At 40.7% G+C, this 18091-nt stretch overlaps 1 protein-coding gene across 8 annotated transcripts in view; it reads right to left on the bottom strand.

Moving 5' to 3' along the window:
* Window positions 1-3338: 3338 nt before the first annotated feature.
* Window positions 3339-18091, bottom strand: part of TCERG1 (transcription elongation regulator 1) — a 60334-nt gene continuing 45581 nt past the window's right edge. For all 8 annotated transcript variants that reach the window (XM_056862783.1, XM_056862791.1, XM_056862800.1 and 5 more), the window contains 6 exons: window positions 13088-13252; window positions 9303-9485; window positions 8319-8498; window positions 6558-6641; window positions 5860-5960; window positions 3339-4504 (listed from right to left, as the gene is read on the bottom strand). In XM_056862783.1, the coding sequence (XP_056718761.1) occupies window positions 4303-4504; window positions 5860-5960; window positions 6558-6641; window positions 8319-8498; window positions 9303-9485; window positions 13088-13252 (915 nt within the window). In that variant the 3' untranslated portion in view covers window positions 3339-4302. The remainder of the gene's footprint in view (window positions 4505-5859; window positions 5961-6557; window positions 6642-8318; window positions 8499-9302; window positions 9486-13087; window positions 13253-18091) is intronic.

The raw sequence follows: 18091 nt of genomic DNA, 5'->3' as shown, positions 1-18091 counted from the left end.
TTCTCTAACACAGCTACTAATTCCTTTATTTCTGTCCTTTATATTTGTGGACCAACAGGTCACAAGCACTCTTAACAGTACCAAAACAACAATTTAAACAAGGTAAAATTGACTCTAGCAATCCAGCTTTTTGAAAGAGACATAATTTCTTCTCCTATTCACATGTAGATTTGGTAAACCAATTCAGTGTGCAACTATTCAAACAGGAAGGGCTCAGGGACTTATTTGTGTGTGTGTTAAGTGCCGTCAAGTCGCTTCCGACTCATGGCGACCCTATGAATGAAAGTCCTCCAAAATGTCCTATCTTTGACAGCCTTGCTCAGATCTTGCAAATTGAAGGCTGTGAAGACTTATTTACTTGTATAGAAATAGCTGTTCCAACTGCAATCAATTCCTATTTGGACCATATAATTATTGGTTCCATTATGCTTCTGTTGCTGATAGAATGATAGAACTTAACTGATACAAGCCTCTTTCAGAGCTCTTCGTGAAGATTTTCCCAATGTATTACGCCCCACCATTCATCAGAGTTGGTCAACATTTTAATCAGTCTAAGTAGCTGCACTGTGTGGTCCAAAAGGAGACATTACACACACACACACACACACAGGGGGGAAGAGGAAGAGAAACCACCTCAACCAGCAAGCACTTGCAGGGGCCATCTAATTTCCCCTCCCACCACTACTTCCTCATTCCCTATCCTAAAAGTCCCTGATTCCATCTCTCCTTTCCACCTACCAGACAACCTATTGTTATTTTTAGAAGAAAAAACTTTTAGAAAGTTGGTTTTTATATGCCAACTTTCTCCACCACTTAAGGGAGAATCAAATCGGCTTACAATCACCTTCCCTTCCCCACAACAGACACCCTGTGAGGTAGGTGGGGCTGAGAAAGCTCTAAGAGCTGTGACTAGCTCAAGGTCACCCGGCTCACCAGATTAGCCTCTGCCAATGGAATGGGGAATCAAACCTGGTTCTCCAGATCAGACTCCACCATTCCAAACCACTGCTCTTAACCACTGCACCACACTGGCTTTATCCTCTAGCAGAGTTATACTGTGCCAGTTGCCAGGCTAGGCTGGGCTGGGCCTAGTAGCACGGTACTGGCTGAGTCTGGACAGGCTGGACCCAGTTGCAAGGTAGGGAGCTTGAATGGTCTTGTGGGAAACACCTCACTTTCCCTTGTATAATCTTCCCCACGCTATTTCCTCTTTCCCTCCTCCTAGCAGCCTCAATATCCTCCTGTGAAGCAGGTTAGGCTGAATGTGTGACTGGCCCAGTCACTCAGTGAGCTTCTGTGGCAGAGTGGGCATTTGAACCCGTGTCTTCCAGATCCTAATCTGAAACTCCAAACACCACATGACACAAACTGTGAGGTTGCTGCTGTCGGAACAGTAGCAAGCAGCTGGGCCCAGGTAAGTCATGCAAGTTGTCTGGTAGCAGGTCACCTGGTGGTTGCTGCTGGCCCTGAAGAGTCCTCCTTTAAATGCCAAAACAGGCCTTGAAAGACCCCGTACCTTCCTTTTACTGTCAGACACCAAGACTTGAAAGCTGGCATTACTGCTGTAGTTGTCCAGCAACAGCTACTGAGGGCATTTGTTTCTTAAAACTACAGGCACTGCGTCTACCAAAATAAGGGTTTTAACTGCCCCTTTTTGTTTGTTTGCTTGCATTTGATTTCAGATATGTCTGCAAACCTAGGTCTTTTTCAGGTTTGTAGAAAGATGTTTTGTCTGATCATATCCTCAGTCTCTGGATTTAAGTGTCCAGATGGGCCCCCTTGAGAATTAGGTATACGGATGTAGAAATCGCTTAAAATACGACAAAGTGGTACAGGGGAGTAACAGCTCTGAATATATGCTCCAGACCCTTATTATTCCAAGAGTTCCTGTGGTGCAGCTCTTTGATGCTCATAAAAATACTGTTATCCCAGATAACTTTTATATTGCACATTTGTAGTAAAACATGGTAGTTTAAAAACTTTATAAAGAGTTAGGTTTCAGTAAAGGCACACGCTTGTGCAGAACACAGAACCTGTCACCAATATGACACTTAATGCTGGTTTTTAGTTTGATTGTAACTGTATTGGTTTATTATTTGTGAAACCCTATGGTTTAGACTCAGTGATTTCCTTTCACTAACGGAGGAATCATGCACTGGAGAAAGAAGTCCATACAATGAAATCATCATCCATAAAATATTGCTCACAGTGAAATGGACCCTCTGGATCCAACTCTGCGTTTAATAAGCTTATGCAGTTGGTATGCAATCAAGCTCTTCCAGCAATGTATTATTTGGGCTGTATTTGATCCAAACACAGTAACAGTTGCTGACTATTTCCCTTTTCCCTTTTAGAGCCAAGTTAGTAAAATTAAACCTTTAGCAAAGGTAAGATTCAAGCTGTGAACTTTATGACCACTCCAAATTAGAATGCTGATGACCAATGACAAGCATCTCTCTTGTGACCTCTGTGGTGATTGAAGGGAAACATCCAAATATCCTTTGAGAAATACAGTTCGAAGAGCAGTCTGTGAACAAGGTTTAAGATGACAAAAATGCTTGTGGCAAATAACCCCATGGATACTAACTAGTGAAAATGGTCCTGAGTTTTTGAAGAAAAACCCCTGATGGAATTCATTTAGTTGGACTGATATATACATATGCTTATTATACGTTTTAAAATAAGCATCTGAGGCTAAAGTGTGTTGTAGTTCTTAAAAATTAAGAAGTATTTTTGATTTCCAACTTGTAAGGAAAATACAGGAAAATGGTATATTATTCTGTTTGGCCAGATTTGTCTTCTGGGTTGCTCTCACATTCAGGGGAAAGAAAAAAAGGGAGACACAAATATGTTATAAAGACTGAAACAACTATTTCTGGTGAAGACTTCTGACCAAGTTTTACATGCTACCTAGTAGCAGCAGCGGTACAATTTTGAAAAAGTTAAGTTGCTTCCTTCCTTTTAAATTCAAGCTAGAGTGGCTGATTAGTAGTCAAATATCCAGCCCAGCGAATAAACAGATTAACTACAAATAAGGAAATCCACTCACATTTTAAGACACAACTTATAAGAAAGGAGCTGCAACATTAATGACAGCAGGATCTCGCAACCTACGTCTCTAAAGGCAAAACCTGACTGATACTATGATCATGATCCTATGATCCATTAAACTTATATTACATTTGGGCACAACTCTAATGCTCTGACATCTACAGTACTTGAGATTTGACACCAATTAACCTCAAACTATTCCATGGCCAATATGTGACTGCATACTGCCAAACATGCAAAATAAGCATTCAATTAGAATGTAATAAACCATTACTAAGCATATACAATCCATATATAAAAAGGGTTGGTTTATTTTCGTTCAAATACATAAACCGAACAATCCCAACATTTCAAAATTAAACTTTAGAAACACAAGTTGAACATTCTAAACAGGAATATAGTTTACAAGAAATATCCAGAAAGGAAAATCCATAGTCTAATTCAGAGGTTGGTAGAGACCACTTTATGGTAAATTAAGGTGTTTTTGTACAACCGTGCTATCTTGGGAAGAAACACACTGGGGTTTGTGTGTGTGTCTATTTCCAATTTACAGCAAAAAAACATTACCAGACTACTGGGCAAAGCAACTTGATTGTGCCTATAATGGGGGGTGGGGGATCAAAGCAGGCCTGTGAACAAGATCAAAAGGTGTTTATTCAATTTGGTCTCTGCAAGGTTTATTCTCCTCTCATGCTGGGTATGACATTAATGGAGTTATTTCTGATTTATATAGGAAAGGCCACACGAATAAAGAATTAGGCCCTATATTTTCAGGTTTGCGGAGGGACATAATCTTCCTGTGCCTTCAGCAGTCAATAGTTTAATCATCAGAGTGCCTGACCTTAGATCTCCCATTAGGACATATGCAGTACTCTTGTAGTTTTTAACTTCAGACCACAAATATCAATCATTCCAAGGCTTTCACACATAACACTGCTGAGAAGAATGACTCCATATGCTACCAACATCCACATCTTGTACACAGATATCGCACTGTTGTAGGACCTAAAAATCACTGGAAACAGCTGCATGGTTAGGATATTTGTCAGTCATGCGACAAAGAGAAAAAGCACCAATAATGCATATATTCTCTCTGTACTGCGACTGCTTTATGTTCACAAACGCTGCTTTTCCTCTGCTCCTTGGATGGTTTTGCAGTAAGTTCATGGTAATGTATATGATTAAACCTGACAGATGGCTCATGCAAGCTTCTTGACTTAACAGATACTCTTCCTCAACAGTACATTATAACTATTTTGTTGTTCGTCTTGTAGGTTCTGAAGCTGTGGGAGGTGGAGGGGGACCTCTGCGATCTAAGTCATCTACATAGGACACGATAAGTTTGCGTCTCTCTTCTGGCACACAGTCAAGTACCAAATAGCGTTTGTCGTTCTGCAATATCTTTTCGATATCCTTCAGATGCTGGTCGGATTCTTGAATCAACTTTTTGGATCTGAAATTAAGTGTAGGGGATACCATCATGCAAGTAGTCAGGCACTAGATACAGTAGGTAAAAGTCCTGGTAGCATTTCACCCACCACAACACCATCCTGTAGCAATTCCACCCACCAGGGGCCTGAAGGAAGTTTTGTAGTAGATGCGGGCTAATAAACTGAAGCCTAATCCTGACAAGATGGAAATACTATTGGTGAGCTGAAGGTCTTTCCTGTGATTTCAGGGGTCACCCACTCTGGATGGGGTTGCGCTCGCTTTGAAGGAACAGAGCTGTAGTTTGGGGGAGCTTTTGGACACAGGCCAACTGCTGGATAAGCAGATGGCAGCTGTGGCCTTTCCTTGGCAAAAATATCTGGTCCCTGTAGTGCATGCCCGAGTTACATCTAGGTTACATTACTGCAATGCATGCTATGTAGGACTGCCTTTGAAAAGTATTTGGAGCCTTCAGTGGGTGAAGAATGTTGAAAGCAGGATGTTGACGAGTGGGACATAGGGACCGTATCACTCCAGTCTTGGCCCATCTACACTGGCTCCCAATCTGTTTCCAGGCATAATTCAAGGTGCTGGTGTGGACCTTTAAAGCCCTATATGGCTTGGGACCAGCATATCTGAAGGACTGCCTTACAAACCTATCCAAACGCTATGGTCATCTTCCTGCTTGGGATGCCCTTGAGATCAGGCAGATGGCCACCCAGGAGAGGGCCTTTTTGGTCATGGAACCTTTCCCCCCAGAGAGATTCACCTGTCCCCTTCTGTTGCCAACTTCTACTTAGTATTGTTTCGCCTCGCTTTCTCTCAGTGATCCCCCCTTCCTGCCCTTTGTTTTAACTGTTGTTTTAATGTTTTTCAGAGGTGTTTTTATTATGTATGTTTTAATATATCAGCGGCCTTGTTTGCCCTATGAGGGCAGACAGGCAGGGTATAAATTTGGTAAATACATTTTAAAAAATTGTATCTCTTGACATTGTAATCAAATCGGCCAAATGATGAAGGACAAGATACTGCAATACCCCCTTTCACCTGCAGATATATGCCTTCAGGTTAGAGTGAGCCACAACAGCAAGGATAAGCAAGTGTTAAGGAAAAACAAAAACAAGCAAACCCATGCTGCCACTGCCTGTACTGCATCTGGTTTGCAGGGAAACTGATACCTTCAGTCTCAAGGGCTGCCAGTGCTTGTTTACTTGGAAGCAAGTCCTAGTGAAGGACACAATTCCCAATGAATTAAGAGACTTACAAATATGGGTACACAGGATTGCAGCTTATGAAAACTAGTTAGATACCCGACATAAATGTAAAAAAGAAAACAGAAAACAGTATTTAAAAGACTGTGCACTGCATCAGGATACATACCTGTATGTTATAAATTTGGTCTCTTTCAAAAGTGTCCGGAAATCCGCTTTGGCTGTAATATATTTATCTCTTATATACTCTTCAAATTCCCTTTGTTTTTTCTGTTTGAAATAAAAACAGGAAGTAATCATCGGTACAACTTTACGAGAGCAGTTATTAGATGCTAAACGCATAATTACATAACCTTACAAACATAAGGCCATGCTGGATCAGACCAAGGCCCATCAAGTCCAGCAGTCTGTTCATACAGTGGCCAACCAGGTGCCTCTAGGAAGCCACAAACAAGACGACTGCAGCAGCACCATCCTGCCTGTGTTCCACCTCACCCAAAATAATAGGTATGCTCCTCTGATACTAGAGAGAATAGGTATGCAGCATGACTAGTATCCATTCTAACTAATAGCCATGAATACCCCTCTCCTCCATGAATATGTCCACTCCCCTCTTAAAGCCCTCCAAGCTGGCAGCCATCACCACATCCTGGTGCAGGGAGTTCCACAATTTAACTATGCATTGTGTGAAAAAATACTTCCTTTTATCGGTTTTGAATCTCTCACCCTCCAGCTTTAGCAGATGACCCCGTCTTCTAGTATTATGGGAGAGGGAGAAAAACTACAAAGATGAAAGCAGAGAGGAAAATATGCCTGGATTTAAGAACACATGAAAAACCTAAAATCACCATCATGGGGGATTCTTACCCTGTCACTGGAAGAGAATTTAATGCACCTGGGATCTTCTTTGATAATTTTCTTCACTTCTTTCCATGTTGATGTTAAGGTAATCTTTTAAAACAGACAAACAGAAACATTACAAACTGGTATATGAAGAGCAATCACACAGTGCTGTCCTGACAAATGTCCAGTACCTGACAGAGGATGTTCAAGTGATGGGCCCCAATCAAACAAGGGAGGATCTATGCACAAAGACAAGTGACCGCAGCCTGTAGTAGAGGCTGTTGCAGACATGCAAAATTCCCTTCATCTAGTAGGCATATAGAAGAAGTTTCAATCCAGGAATTGGCACGCAAAAGCAGATGCCCTCCTGCTGCTGAACACACACAGCCGATACTCTCTGGTCCCACATATTACAGTGGGAGGGGGGTACAACTCATGTGACCCCATCATGCTTTTTGTATACTAAATGAAGGGAAGAAAGGAAGGAGAGTCATGAGTGTTAACCTTAGCTCATGTATCAGGGCAACACAGCTTCACTATTCCATTTGTTTGCATTATTGCCTCCATGTTGCTTCATTGTGCCAATCTTTTAAAATTACTTAAGCTGAGAAACTAAAGAGAATGTTTATATCGTTTTAAAAATATGAAGTACGTAATTCAGCAGAATGTAAATCTATACATGCACTGCTGATCAGTAAGCTGATGACTACCTTTATCCATATAGCAAAAAACTTTAAATGGATAGAAACGGATTATTTCATTCTTCTTTATTGGCTTGCATTTAATTGTTAGAACTGACACCTAATATACTAAAGGAAAATGGAACTGATGGGTGTTGAGAAGGTTGAGAGTGTGTGTCTGCAGTTAGTTGTGCAGCCGGGAGAAGGGGAGGAATGCAGAAGTCCTCATCCTTCCTTTCCATTATACTTTTCAAATTACTTTCTGGGCTCAGGAGCTGAAGTAGCAGAGTACTAGGAGTCAAGTAAGACCGTGTGACAGCCTAACCCTACACATGTTTACTTTGGGGCAAGCGTCACTGGACTCAACAGGAGGCCTGGGATGCTTTGTCATCTGCCTTGCAGATGGTTTCTTTAAACAAATAAAAAACAGGAGTTGTTTTTGTACAATCTCCTTTTTTTAAAAAAAGGCAGGTAATTTTTGCACAGAATTTTGTCTGCAACTTCTTCTTAGTAAAGCTTATTCATACTGTGTTGGATCCTACATCAGGGCACTGTGGAAGCAGTCCTCTGCAGTGGAGCTCAATTTCTTTTGTGCTAGCGGCTCACTGAAATCCATATGGGAGTTGTGCAAACAGAAGTGCCTAGCACCGGAGAAACCAAGCTGTGCAGTGGAAGCCTAACTCCACAGCACTTGGAGAGATGGGCACGCTGACCAAAGATACGAGATCCAAGCCATTATGCTTAGAAAAGAGAATTCAAGGGGTCACCTCCCAGTTGGCCAACTGAGTGGTTCTACCCACCCCCCATGCCCACAATCCCATCTTCCAAAGTTGTAGGAAGGTCTGAAAATAAACAACTTAAGACACCCCAGCATTTCCTGAAACAACTTTTACCACCCAACATGTGGTGGATCTAGTAATGTGGGGGAGGGGGTGATGTCTTAGGGTAGGTGACAAATGAGGCTGGCTCCCAGATCCGAAGAAAATACATCAAGGCTTGCCCTAAACAGTCATTCTGAAGAAACAAATGTAAATTGAAGAAATACATTTAAGTTGAAAATGAACTGGAAGATTACACAAACCCCAGGCAAAATCATTTCCCTTACTGATGAAGTTTCATCCAGCAGTTGGCGAAAATGCTCTTTCTTCTTCTTTGTAAGTGCTTCAATGTGTTCATTAAATAGTTTTTCCTTCTCTTCTCTTTCCAGTAGGGAACCAGATTCCCACCGGTGATCTTTACGCAGTGTCCTTCTCGTATCGGACCATGACACATCTGAAGATCGCACCTAATACAGAAAAAAGTTCATATGACCATACATAAGGGTTACTGATTAAAGACACACTTCAAATGTTTGGCTAAATATTGAGAATCTTACTTCTGTGTGTTTGCAAAAACTGGGGCTTTAGATCTGAATAGGAATTTAGCAAATTACCCACAATGCTACTTAAAAAACAAAACAAAACAAGCTTTCATGTTTACAAAAACAGTTTAAAGCATGCAGAAAGTGTGTGCTGACAGGACAGAAATAAAATGGATTAATGGAAATTGCCTATATTCTTGAGGGAGGCAAAGGATTAGCTGCAGCAATCCATCAAAGGAAAGGGATGGCAGCTGCAAATTTTTCCTGCATTCTCCTCATCTCAGCAGTTCCATCTAACCCCAAGAAAGTTTATTTCCAGGGTTGTGGAGCTGCAGTGTGGAGGAGGAAGGAGATGAAATGACTCTCCCAGCTTTTTATGTCAGCGGAGCTGTGGTGATGGAAGAGTGGCTACTAGTCTACACAAGTCCTGCATCCCAGAATCAATTTTCCTAGGGGTGGAAAAAGCTATCGGGAAGCAGGAATATACAAAAAACCTGCAGTCTTTGCACCCAGGGATCTCTGGATCCTACCCAGAGGTTTTTGCTTTCCTCATCAGGTGGTCCTTTCCACTGGATGTATTATTCATTCACAACATTCATTTTGTTCCACGAAAACTCTTTTGTTGTTACTCAATGTTAACTCTAATCGATTAAAAAAATACAACTTTATACTTTCCTTAAACATAAAAGCATGCTTGCCCTTGTTAATCTTAAATCAAAGAATCCTCACCATGTCAGACAGAAGAGCTTTGAAATTCTGGATGGCCTCTTCCCGTTTGTGCTGTTCTCGTTCTCTGTCAATTTCCTTTGTCTGCTCAGAGCGAGCTTTCTGAACTTCTCTCTCACGTTCACGCAAGCTTGCTTCAATGCGAGCCTGTCTTTCTAATTCCTTTTCTTTTTCAGAGTCCACATTCTGAAACAAATGCGGAATTACACATCACATTCTGCTTTACCTGAAATTACAAATGCTAACAAGAAGTAACTCACAAATTTGATAAAGCAAGCTAATGCAACATTGCTTCTAAAGCGAGACCCTTCGTTTGAAAAACTGTTACCAACACACACACACACACACACAAAAAGAAAGAAAGAAAAGAAAAGGAACTGTTGGCTTAGCCTTGTACACTACAGCCACAGCGGTTTCAAAAATTACATCTCACCAAATAAAATGCCTAAAAATTATCCTTTGCAGATAGGAGAAAAATATAGAATGCCTACAAAATCATAACAGCTGGGCTTTGCTTATTTTAGGGGTGGAGTACGAACCACAGCCAGCATCCAAATAACCACATGACTTGTTCTGGATGCTCAAGCTGGCTTTGGGCTTCTCAAGCACCTGCTCTTCACGGATCAGGATCAGAGGAGCATGCCTATTATCTTAGGTGCTGTAGAACACAGGCAGGATAATGCTGCTGCAGTCATCTTGTTTGTGGGTTTCCTAGAAGCACCTGGTTGGCCACTGTGTGAACAGACGGCTGGACTTGATGGGCCTTGGTCTGATCCAGCATGGCCTTTCTTATGTTACAGCTGGAAATATCATGTGTGTGGGAGGGAGTGCTGTTCAAAGAAAAAGTTTTTTTTAAAAACCACAGTGGATATATTCTAGCCTTGGGATGCTCCTAAAACAGCTGTCTGCGCTCTGGCTTATGAGCTGAGTATATCTTTTCAGTCACTGAACTGAAAAGCAACGTGAACCTCGTAGTTTTATGTAACCTTTAGGATTCGCAAACTCTGCAATGCTCCCAATTTATATTTTTCTAGAAATTCATCTGCACATATCAATAAATAAAAAAGATCCTCAAAGAAGATATATGCAAGTGGAGCCTCCCAATGAGCAAACAAACACTGTGCTTTGGTTCTTGTAGGTTATCCGGGCTGTGTAACCATGGTCTTGGAATTTTCTTTCCTGACGTTTCGCCAGCAGCTGTGGCAGGCATCTTCAGAGTAGTAACACTGAAGGACAGTGTCTCTCAGTGTCAAGTGTGTAGGAAGAGTCAGAGAGGGGTTGGGTTTGAGCTGAGTACTGTCCTGCAGACATAATGTGCTAATCATTGTCCTGTAAGTATCAAGATCTTGATACTTACAGGACAATGATTAGCACATTATGTCTGCAGGACAGTACTCAGCTCAAACCCAACCCCTCTCTGACTCTTCCTACACACTTGACACTGAGAGACACTGTCCTTCAGTGTTACTATTCTACTTACAGGACAATAATTAGCACATTATGTCTGCAGGACAGTACTCAGCTCAAACCCAACCCCTCTCTGACTCTTCCTACACACTTGACACTGAGAGACATTGTCCTTCAGTGTTACTATTCTGAAGATGCCTGTCACAGCTGCTGGCGAAACGTCAGGAAAGAAAATTCCAAGACCACGGTTACACAGCCCGGATAACCTACAAGAACCAATGAACTCTGACCGTGAAAGCCTTCGACAATATTTTAAACACTGTGCTGTTCACATTAAGGGGAAAATAAAATAAAAGCCACCATGCTGGATCAGACCAATGACCTATCTAGTCCAGCATCTGTTTTGGACAGTGTGAGAACTGCCTTTTACTCCTACCCTCTGCTTCCTGTTTGAAAAGCTAAAGGTAGTCTGCTGTGCCGGGGCATTACTGACCTCAGGGTGACGTCACATCACAGTGTTTACTAGGCAGACTTTTGTTTTATGGAATGGTTTGCCATTGTCTTCCCCAGTCGTCTACACTTTACCCCCAGCAAGCTGGGTACTCATTTAACCGACTTCAGAAGGATGAAAGGCTGAGACCTTGAGCAGGCTACCTGAAACCAACTTCTGTCAGGACTGAACTCCAATTGCGAGCAGAGCTTTGACTGCAGTACTGCAGCTTACCACTCTGTGCCATGGGGCTCCTGCTTCCTGTTTAACCAGTCACTAATTACCAGAGTGCCCAATCCTCGCGGCTGCTTATGCAGAAGAATTTGGCGAGGGACCCTGTCAAAAACATTTTGGAACTCTAAGTATATAATAGGTTGCATCCAGCACAAGGATCTTCCAAGCTTTCCCCAGCTGTTTGAGATCTGCCATTATCTCATACTACTGGCTCCACCTTTATACTCTGCTTTTCAATCTGGGTGAAAATTCTATTCCTAGGGTTTTGTCCAGTGCAAAGATACTTGCTTTCCGTAGCTTTCCCTTCCCCGCAACCAGAGCAGCTATTTCAAAGCCCAGGAAATTTTGTTCCCAGGATCACAGAAACAGTGCTGAGTAACAGCTTTCTTTCTCCATCTCAAGATCACCCTTAGACTTTTGATTAGGTGGGCAACAGTATGTTCGCAGCATTACTTTTCAGAAGTGGTACTTCCAACCATAGCAATTCTGTGGAAAAGTGTGTTTCTCTTAAGTTTTCCACTTTACTGGAATCTATGCTCTCTTTGACATACACAGCAACCACACTCCTGCTTTGCTCTGCCAGGTTTTGGCAATGCTGTCATTTAGCAACAAGCACAAGTGCTCTCCTCATCTTGGTTTGGAGGCCTGTAGCAGTTACAACGTATTTTGTTTCCAAGTGTCCTTGGCATAAGCATTTCCCCCTGACCCTTTGGTATTCCTTAAGCAGCAGCTGTTTTCTTTCATACACACGTTGTCAAGGCCTAACCTTTTCCATTTAAATGAACTGGGATATTTACCCCATATTCTCTTATGAGATGAGCCACTAGGATGTAAATCCTAGTTACACAGTAACTAGGATAGTAAATCCAAGTTACACAGACTTATCTCGTGCCCCTTAAGCCTTAACTTTTGCATTCAGACAGATTGCCCATTGTCTTCTAGGAGCCATCGAAAAGTGCTTTTCTCTTTAAAGACCAAAACACTCTACGATCTAGCTACCCCTGTGAGCTGTCCTGTATGCTTAGATCACCCAATGACCCTGTTCCAAGTACCACTTCCATTAGAAGCTAGGATTCTTGTTATGAGAAGAAAGGATTTTTTAGTAGTATCATCTACCCCTCAGAACTCTATCTGGGCTGGGTGGGTAGGTAATTACACCTCTTCACTGTTTTAAGTTTTTGCCCCTAAATGTATCTGTTAACTAAGATGTTTAAAGAATGAAGATTTTAATCTTTGGACTTTTATCATTAATCTGTTTTAAATTGTTTTAACATTGTCAGAACAATGCATCTGCTTCCATTCTCAGAGCGTAATAGTGAGGCTTAATACACAGATTGATCTACATAGCTAACATTCTGTGACTACTGCACATTTGGGCAGAGATATTCCCCTTTTCATCAGACAGAGGCAGTGCATTACCCACTGTTTTAGGATTTCAGAAAACAAAGCAACCCATGTATATTTTTAAAAAATAACAGCAAAACAAGGATGCTAGCCTGGGGATATAAACATGAAAGTAAACAAATGGATATAATCAATAAAGAAACATAATAAACATTCCTTTTAGAGGAATGTTTTTCAAAGTCTGGTGTTAATTGCTCCAACAGTAAAATACCCAGAAAAACCAAAGCAATTACTACCACAATAATGTACATACTTTGGCTATTTTTTCAATATACTGCTTAAAAAGATCCTCCCTTTGTGAAGAGCTATCCACAGCTTTGTAGCGTGGGTCAGTCTCTACTTTGTCCTTCACTTTGCTCCAGCGAGACTGATTGTCCAAGTGGTGATTAGACAACAGTTCAAAGAAGTCCATTTTGATCTATATTTTAAAGAGAAGACAAAGGGGGAAAAGGGAACAAATGAAGAGAGACTGATTGCTGGCAACTTCATTTAAAAACGCAGAAGCAGACTTACCGTGATGGCAAACATTAGGTTCAAAATTAAGTTTTCCCAGAAGACTATTAAATTTTAGATTTTAGAATCTCTAGCCCATGTTATTTTGGATGAAACTTTTCATGAATGTATTACAAGAGAACATATTATGCAGAAGTGTTCGAAATGCACACTGAATAGTTTATTAAATGACTGTGTAGTCATTAACTGAGTGAGCAGAACAATTTCAGGCCTTCATCCAAAGAGGATGCTTACATGTGCATGCAAGAACTTCCTCAACAGGAAGAGTTTCTTTGAAAAACTGTACTAGTCTATTCTATACTTCTAATCTAGTTAAAAAGTGGTACATCTTACACACTCTTGGAAGTGGTCTCATAAAAGCCGTACAGAACACCCAGACTGAACTCACAGGGCCAGCCCACCCATCCAATTGTCAGAATGAACTCTCTGCAGGCAGGAAGGGATAAATGCGAGGTTTGTACAAGCCTTCCTCTTTAAAGGAGTGAGTGTGTATGTGGGGTGTGTGTGTGTGTGTGGGGGGGAGGAAACAGTGCCTAAAATTGTTCACATTTTTCCACTGTTTATATTGAAATCCTATGTGAATTAGTGTACAAATTGGCCCACAGCTCTATCACACATGTGTAGGTTGAATTAATGAATTCCAGGCATTATGCAAACCACTGGAAGTTGCTCTTTCACAGGAATAGGGCTCGGTGAACTGTCCCCTTAGACTAGACTTGAAGCACCAATTAATGCAACTTCTGAACTGAGGAATATGTTATCAACGTTTATGAGTAAGTTATCATTCCAAGAGCACCATGGATAGCAACTAGCACTGGATAATAACAAGCAATGCTACAATTAAATTTAATAGAGAGAGGCTGTATGAATGTGCTTATCTAAATGAACTTAAAATTAAAATCAGGTACAAAACAGAAATAGTGTTTTGCAATTAACATGTTATATAGTTTTGCCATAATTCTTTTAAAGGACAGAAAATATATGAATTATGACAAAGCCGCCCAACATTGCTATGACTCAACACAGGTGAGCCATTCTACACTGATCTGTCTCATATAACAATGTCCCCTCTCCTCCAGTATGAACAAATGCAAAATAAGCTACTTCATAATACCCCATCCCCGGCTTGTTTCCCTTAGAACCTACACAGATGTTTTCCATTATACATATGATGGAAGCTGAAGCACAGACAGAGCTGTTTGTGGAAATCAATTCCGCATGCGTTTTTGGCAATTTCAACCACACAACCACAAAAGCATTTTCAAAGGGTTGTGATGGTGAGGCTAAAATTGCTGCAATCGCATGCAGAGATACTTCACACCAATGGCTTACCATACAACACTGTGTTCATACACACACTAGGTCTTTGACTCATGGAAACAAGCCTCCCGCTAAGCCCAGTCAGCCTCTTGCTACATGGCCAGGGCCTTGCCCATGAAGCTAAGCATTTAGCCTTCAGAACACCAACAAATTCTTCAAGAAAAGATAGCATGACTACAGCTAATTTAACTGTAGTCATTATTATTCATTTATAAGCTTGACCAGATCATATGTTAACATCCTCCCTACAAAGCCCAGATCAATCATGCACAGTGGTGTCATTGGAAACTCCCAGCCTTAATGCAATATAGGGAAGCAATTTCTAGTGACTTAACTATCCTGCCTGACACATATCTGTCGCTGTAGCAGCAACATGATGATCCAGTTCTCTTCAAATAGTAGCTATGTACAGAACAATGCTAGTAATCTGTAATTTCCCTCAACTATGTTATTTGGCTCTCGACAAAGTATTTCGATATGCAAGAACAAATTTAACCTGGATAATTTGAAGGCAATAAAAATTAGGTAACAGCGATTTTGTTCATCAATAATGGTGGCATGGTTTACCACACCAGGGCTTAAGAGTGCTTAGAGCATAGTAGCCTTGATTTTTTAAAACTATGTTATTTCAAAGCTAAGTTTGTCATAACATGCAAGTAGTATCAAAATATGAAGCTTTCTAAGCCATACATGTGAAAATTACGTTTGGTGTTTCTACAAAAATCTTTAAAGTAAGGGTAACTGTACAGACACACCAAATGCTTTCCTACTTTCATTTTAGATTGTCTACTAAGCTTATTAAATTGATCTTCCACCCAAGATACTGCTGAAGTTCATTTAGAACATTACAATCATGAAGTGTCTTCACCAACAACGGTACCTAAGATCCACACAGCAAGCTATTCTGTCTCTATAGAAACCAGCAGCTGTCATCCTCATTCTAGCTTGAAAGCCAGCATGAACTCGCCTGCCTAGTGCTGCTGGCCTCTGCCAAAAGGTAACAACCAATGTTTCAGCTAGAGGCAATTCTTTTACTGTCCTGTTCAGCAAATGAAGCCAATCAAGGTGGCTAATATTTTGTTTTACTCTAGGGTTGAAAGGACATATAGAATTTCTATATGGGGAGGGGCTATGGCTCAGTGGTAGAGCATCTGCTTGGCATGCAGAAGGTCCCAGGTTCAATCCCCGGCATCTCCAGTTAAAGGGACTAAGCAGGTAGGTGATGTGAAAGACCTCTGCCTGAGATCCTGGAGAGCAGCTGCCAGTCTGAGTATGCAATACTGACTTTGATAGACCAAGAGTCTGATTCAGTATAAGGCAGCTTCATGTGTTCATACATGATTTCTAGAAACAATAAGCAAAAAATGGAATGCATAACCTTTTAAAGCAAAGAACAAAGACGATTAAAAAAACAGTATGTGGACTTCAAATATCTTAAGCAGTTACTTATCATAACCACAGTCTTTTAAAAAAGAACAGTTGGGTACCACTCTACCATGATGTTAACCCTTTTTTAAAAAATGAACTGAACAACTCTCAGGGAGAAACAAACACCCAAGTACTACAGATTGTATGGAGTCGTTTACAAAGGGCATGGCGGCACTGGTCTAAGCTTCACCAGGGCTCACAATGGACACTGGGTAGGGCTATTTCTAAATATGCCACGTCTGAAAGACTTGGCTCCTTCCTGTCTTCTCCTAAGTGTGTGGCTACATGACAGAAGCCTAGTATTAATGGTGTACCTTACATCTTCCCCTTCAGCTCCAAAATGTGATAAGATCTTTTAGGACTAGAGATATAAGCTTTTTAAAAATTCCATGAAATCAATGAACCACAGAGTGGGAAAATGTCAAAATAGTGCCGTACTTCAAACCCTTACTTTAAAACTTTGTGGGAATGAGACATAATTCTTAATTCAAACATCTTTTCTGGAAAACTGGCTGAGAAAGCTTCACTTAACTCACTTTTAAAACTTTTCTTTTTTTTAAACATAGAAACACAGCAAAAGCAAATATGGCTGAAAATACTTTGTGTAATTAGGAGGATTTCCCCCTCTTTTTTGCAGTTTACACATTCTGGGCACAACTCTCATCACTTCACAAGGAAAAAAACTGAAAAAATGTAAAGTACCGGAACTGCGGGAGGCTAAAGTCACCACACAGAGATACCAATTCTTTCCTCACTAGGGAATCCCATAATAGTTTGCGTGTCAGTGATTGACAGCTGTCAGACTGAACTGATTGACAGGCCGCACAGCACAAAACTGTAAAATCTATCCACTTGTTACAAAACAGAATACATAAAATGGTTACAAGAGGCTTTGGGAAAAAAGAAATAATTAGTTTCAAATGCAAAGATAAATACAATTTTTAATTTAAAAAAATGTTTGATGTAACTCATGCAAGCTTAAAAGAATTTACTTCTTAATTATTCTCTTTTGATTATAATTCAGATGCAACGCCACCACCTGAAACATGACAACAGTTTTAAAAAGCAGTTTAAGTAAGTGTTCTGGGTTACATGCTTTTGCCTCTAGAAAGCTAATCATTCTGGTATAGCAGAGTCCTGAAGATGGCCATAAGCAAGCCACATTCTTTTAGCCCGAGTTCCTCATCTACAACATGGGAATATTAACACTGACATAACTCACAGGGCTGTGACAGGGCTACAACAGGGGAATGCATGTGCAACCCTCTGATCGCTCAAAAAATGTTATATAAATGCTAAGCCCGTTAAAAAACACACGATCCATGAAGAGACTCTTAAACACTTCAAGCAAAATACTAGAGAATATTTTATTTTCGTAAATATTAATAACAGGTTCAAGTTTAAATTGAGAAGGTTTCCTGTTGCTATAGGGCAGAAGGATTTTAAACAAAATAATATATCACACGCCTCTAGCTACATCCCCCTCTTAATGAAAGGAACTTACATTAGCTTCACGTCATAATCTATGAAAGGCAACAAAAATACCAGAAATGATTAGGTTTCAGAGAGAAAATTTCCTTCATTCATACAACACAGCAGAAAGTGAAGAAACTGAAGAAAGTGGCTCTATATTTTGATGCTAACACTGTTGGAAGACACTCTGTAGCATCCACCTTCCCCAGTACTGTGCACTTGGTCTCTTGCATTGACAGTGCAGACAAATGACATTTGGAATTCATTAATCTTTAATAGTCGACCTTTAGTTTCTGATCAGCAATCATACTAAAACACATTTACGGGAAGATTAAAACACACACATCCACACGCAAACACACACACACCACTGAAGTGTTAGCATTTAGAGGTAAAGAAACTGTTTGAAATTTGCTCACAAAGACATCTCATATCTGACAGGCACTACTGAGAGAGCAGGCATATAATGATCTGGCTGGAGTTTTCCAGCCAGACAAGGCACTTCCTTTTAAACTCTAGGATT

Source organism: Euleptes europaea, chromosome 1 (genome assembly GCF_029931775.1).
Source record: "Euleptes europaea isolate rEulEur1 chromosome 1, rEulEur1.hap1, whole genome shotgun sequence".
NCBI classification, from domain to species: Eukaryota; Metazoa; Chordata; class Lepidosauria; order Squamata; family Sphaerodactylidae; genus Euleptes; species Euleptes europaea.
This window is presented reverse-complemented; position numbering and strand designations above follow the sequence as displayed.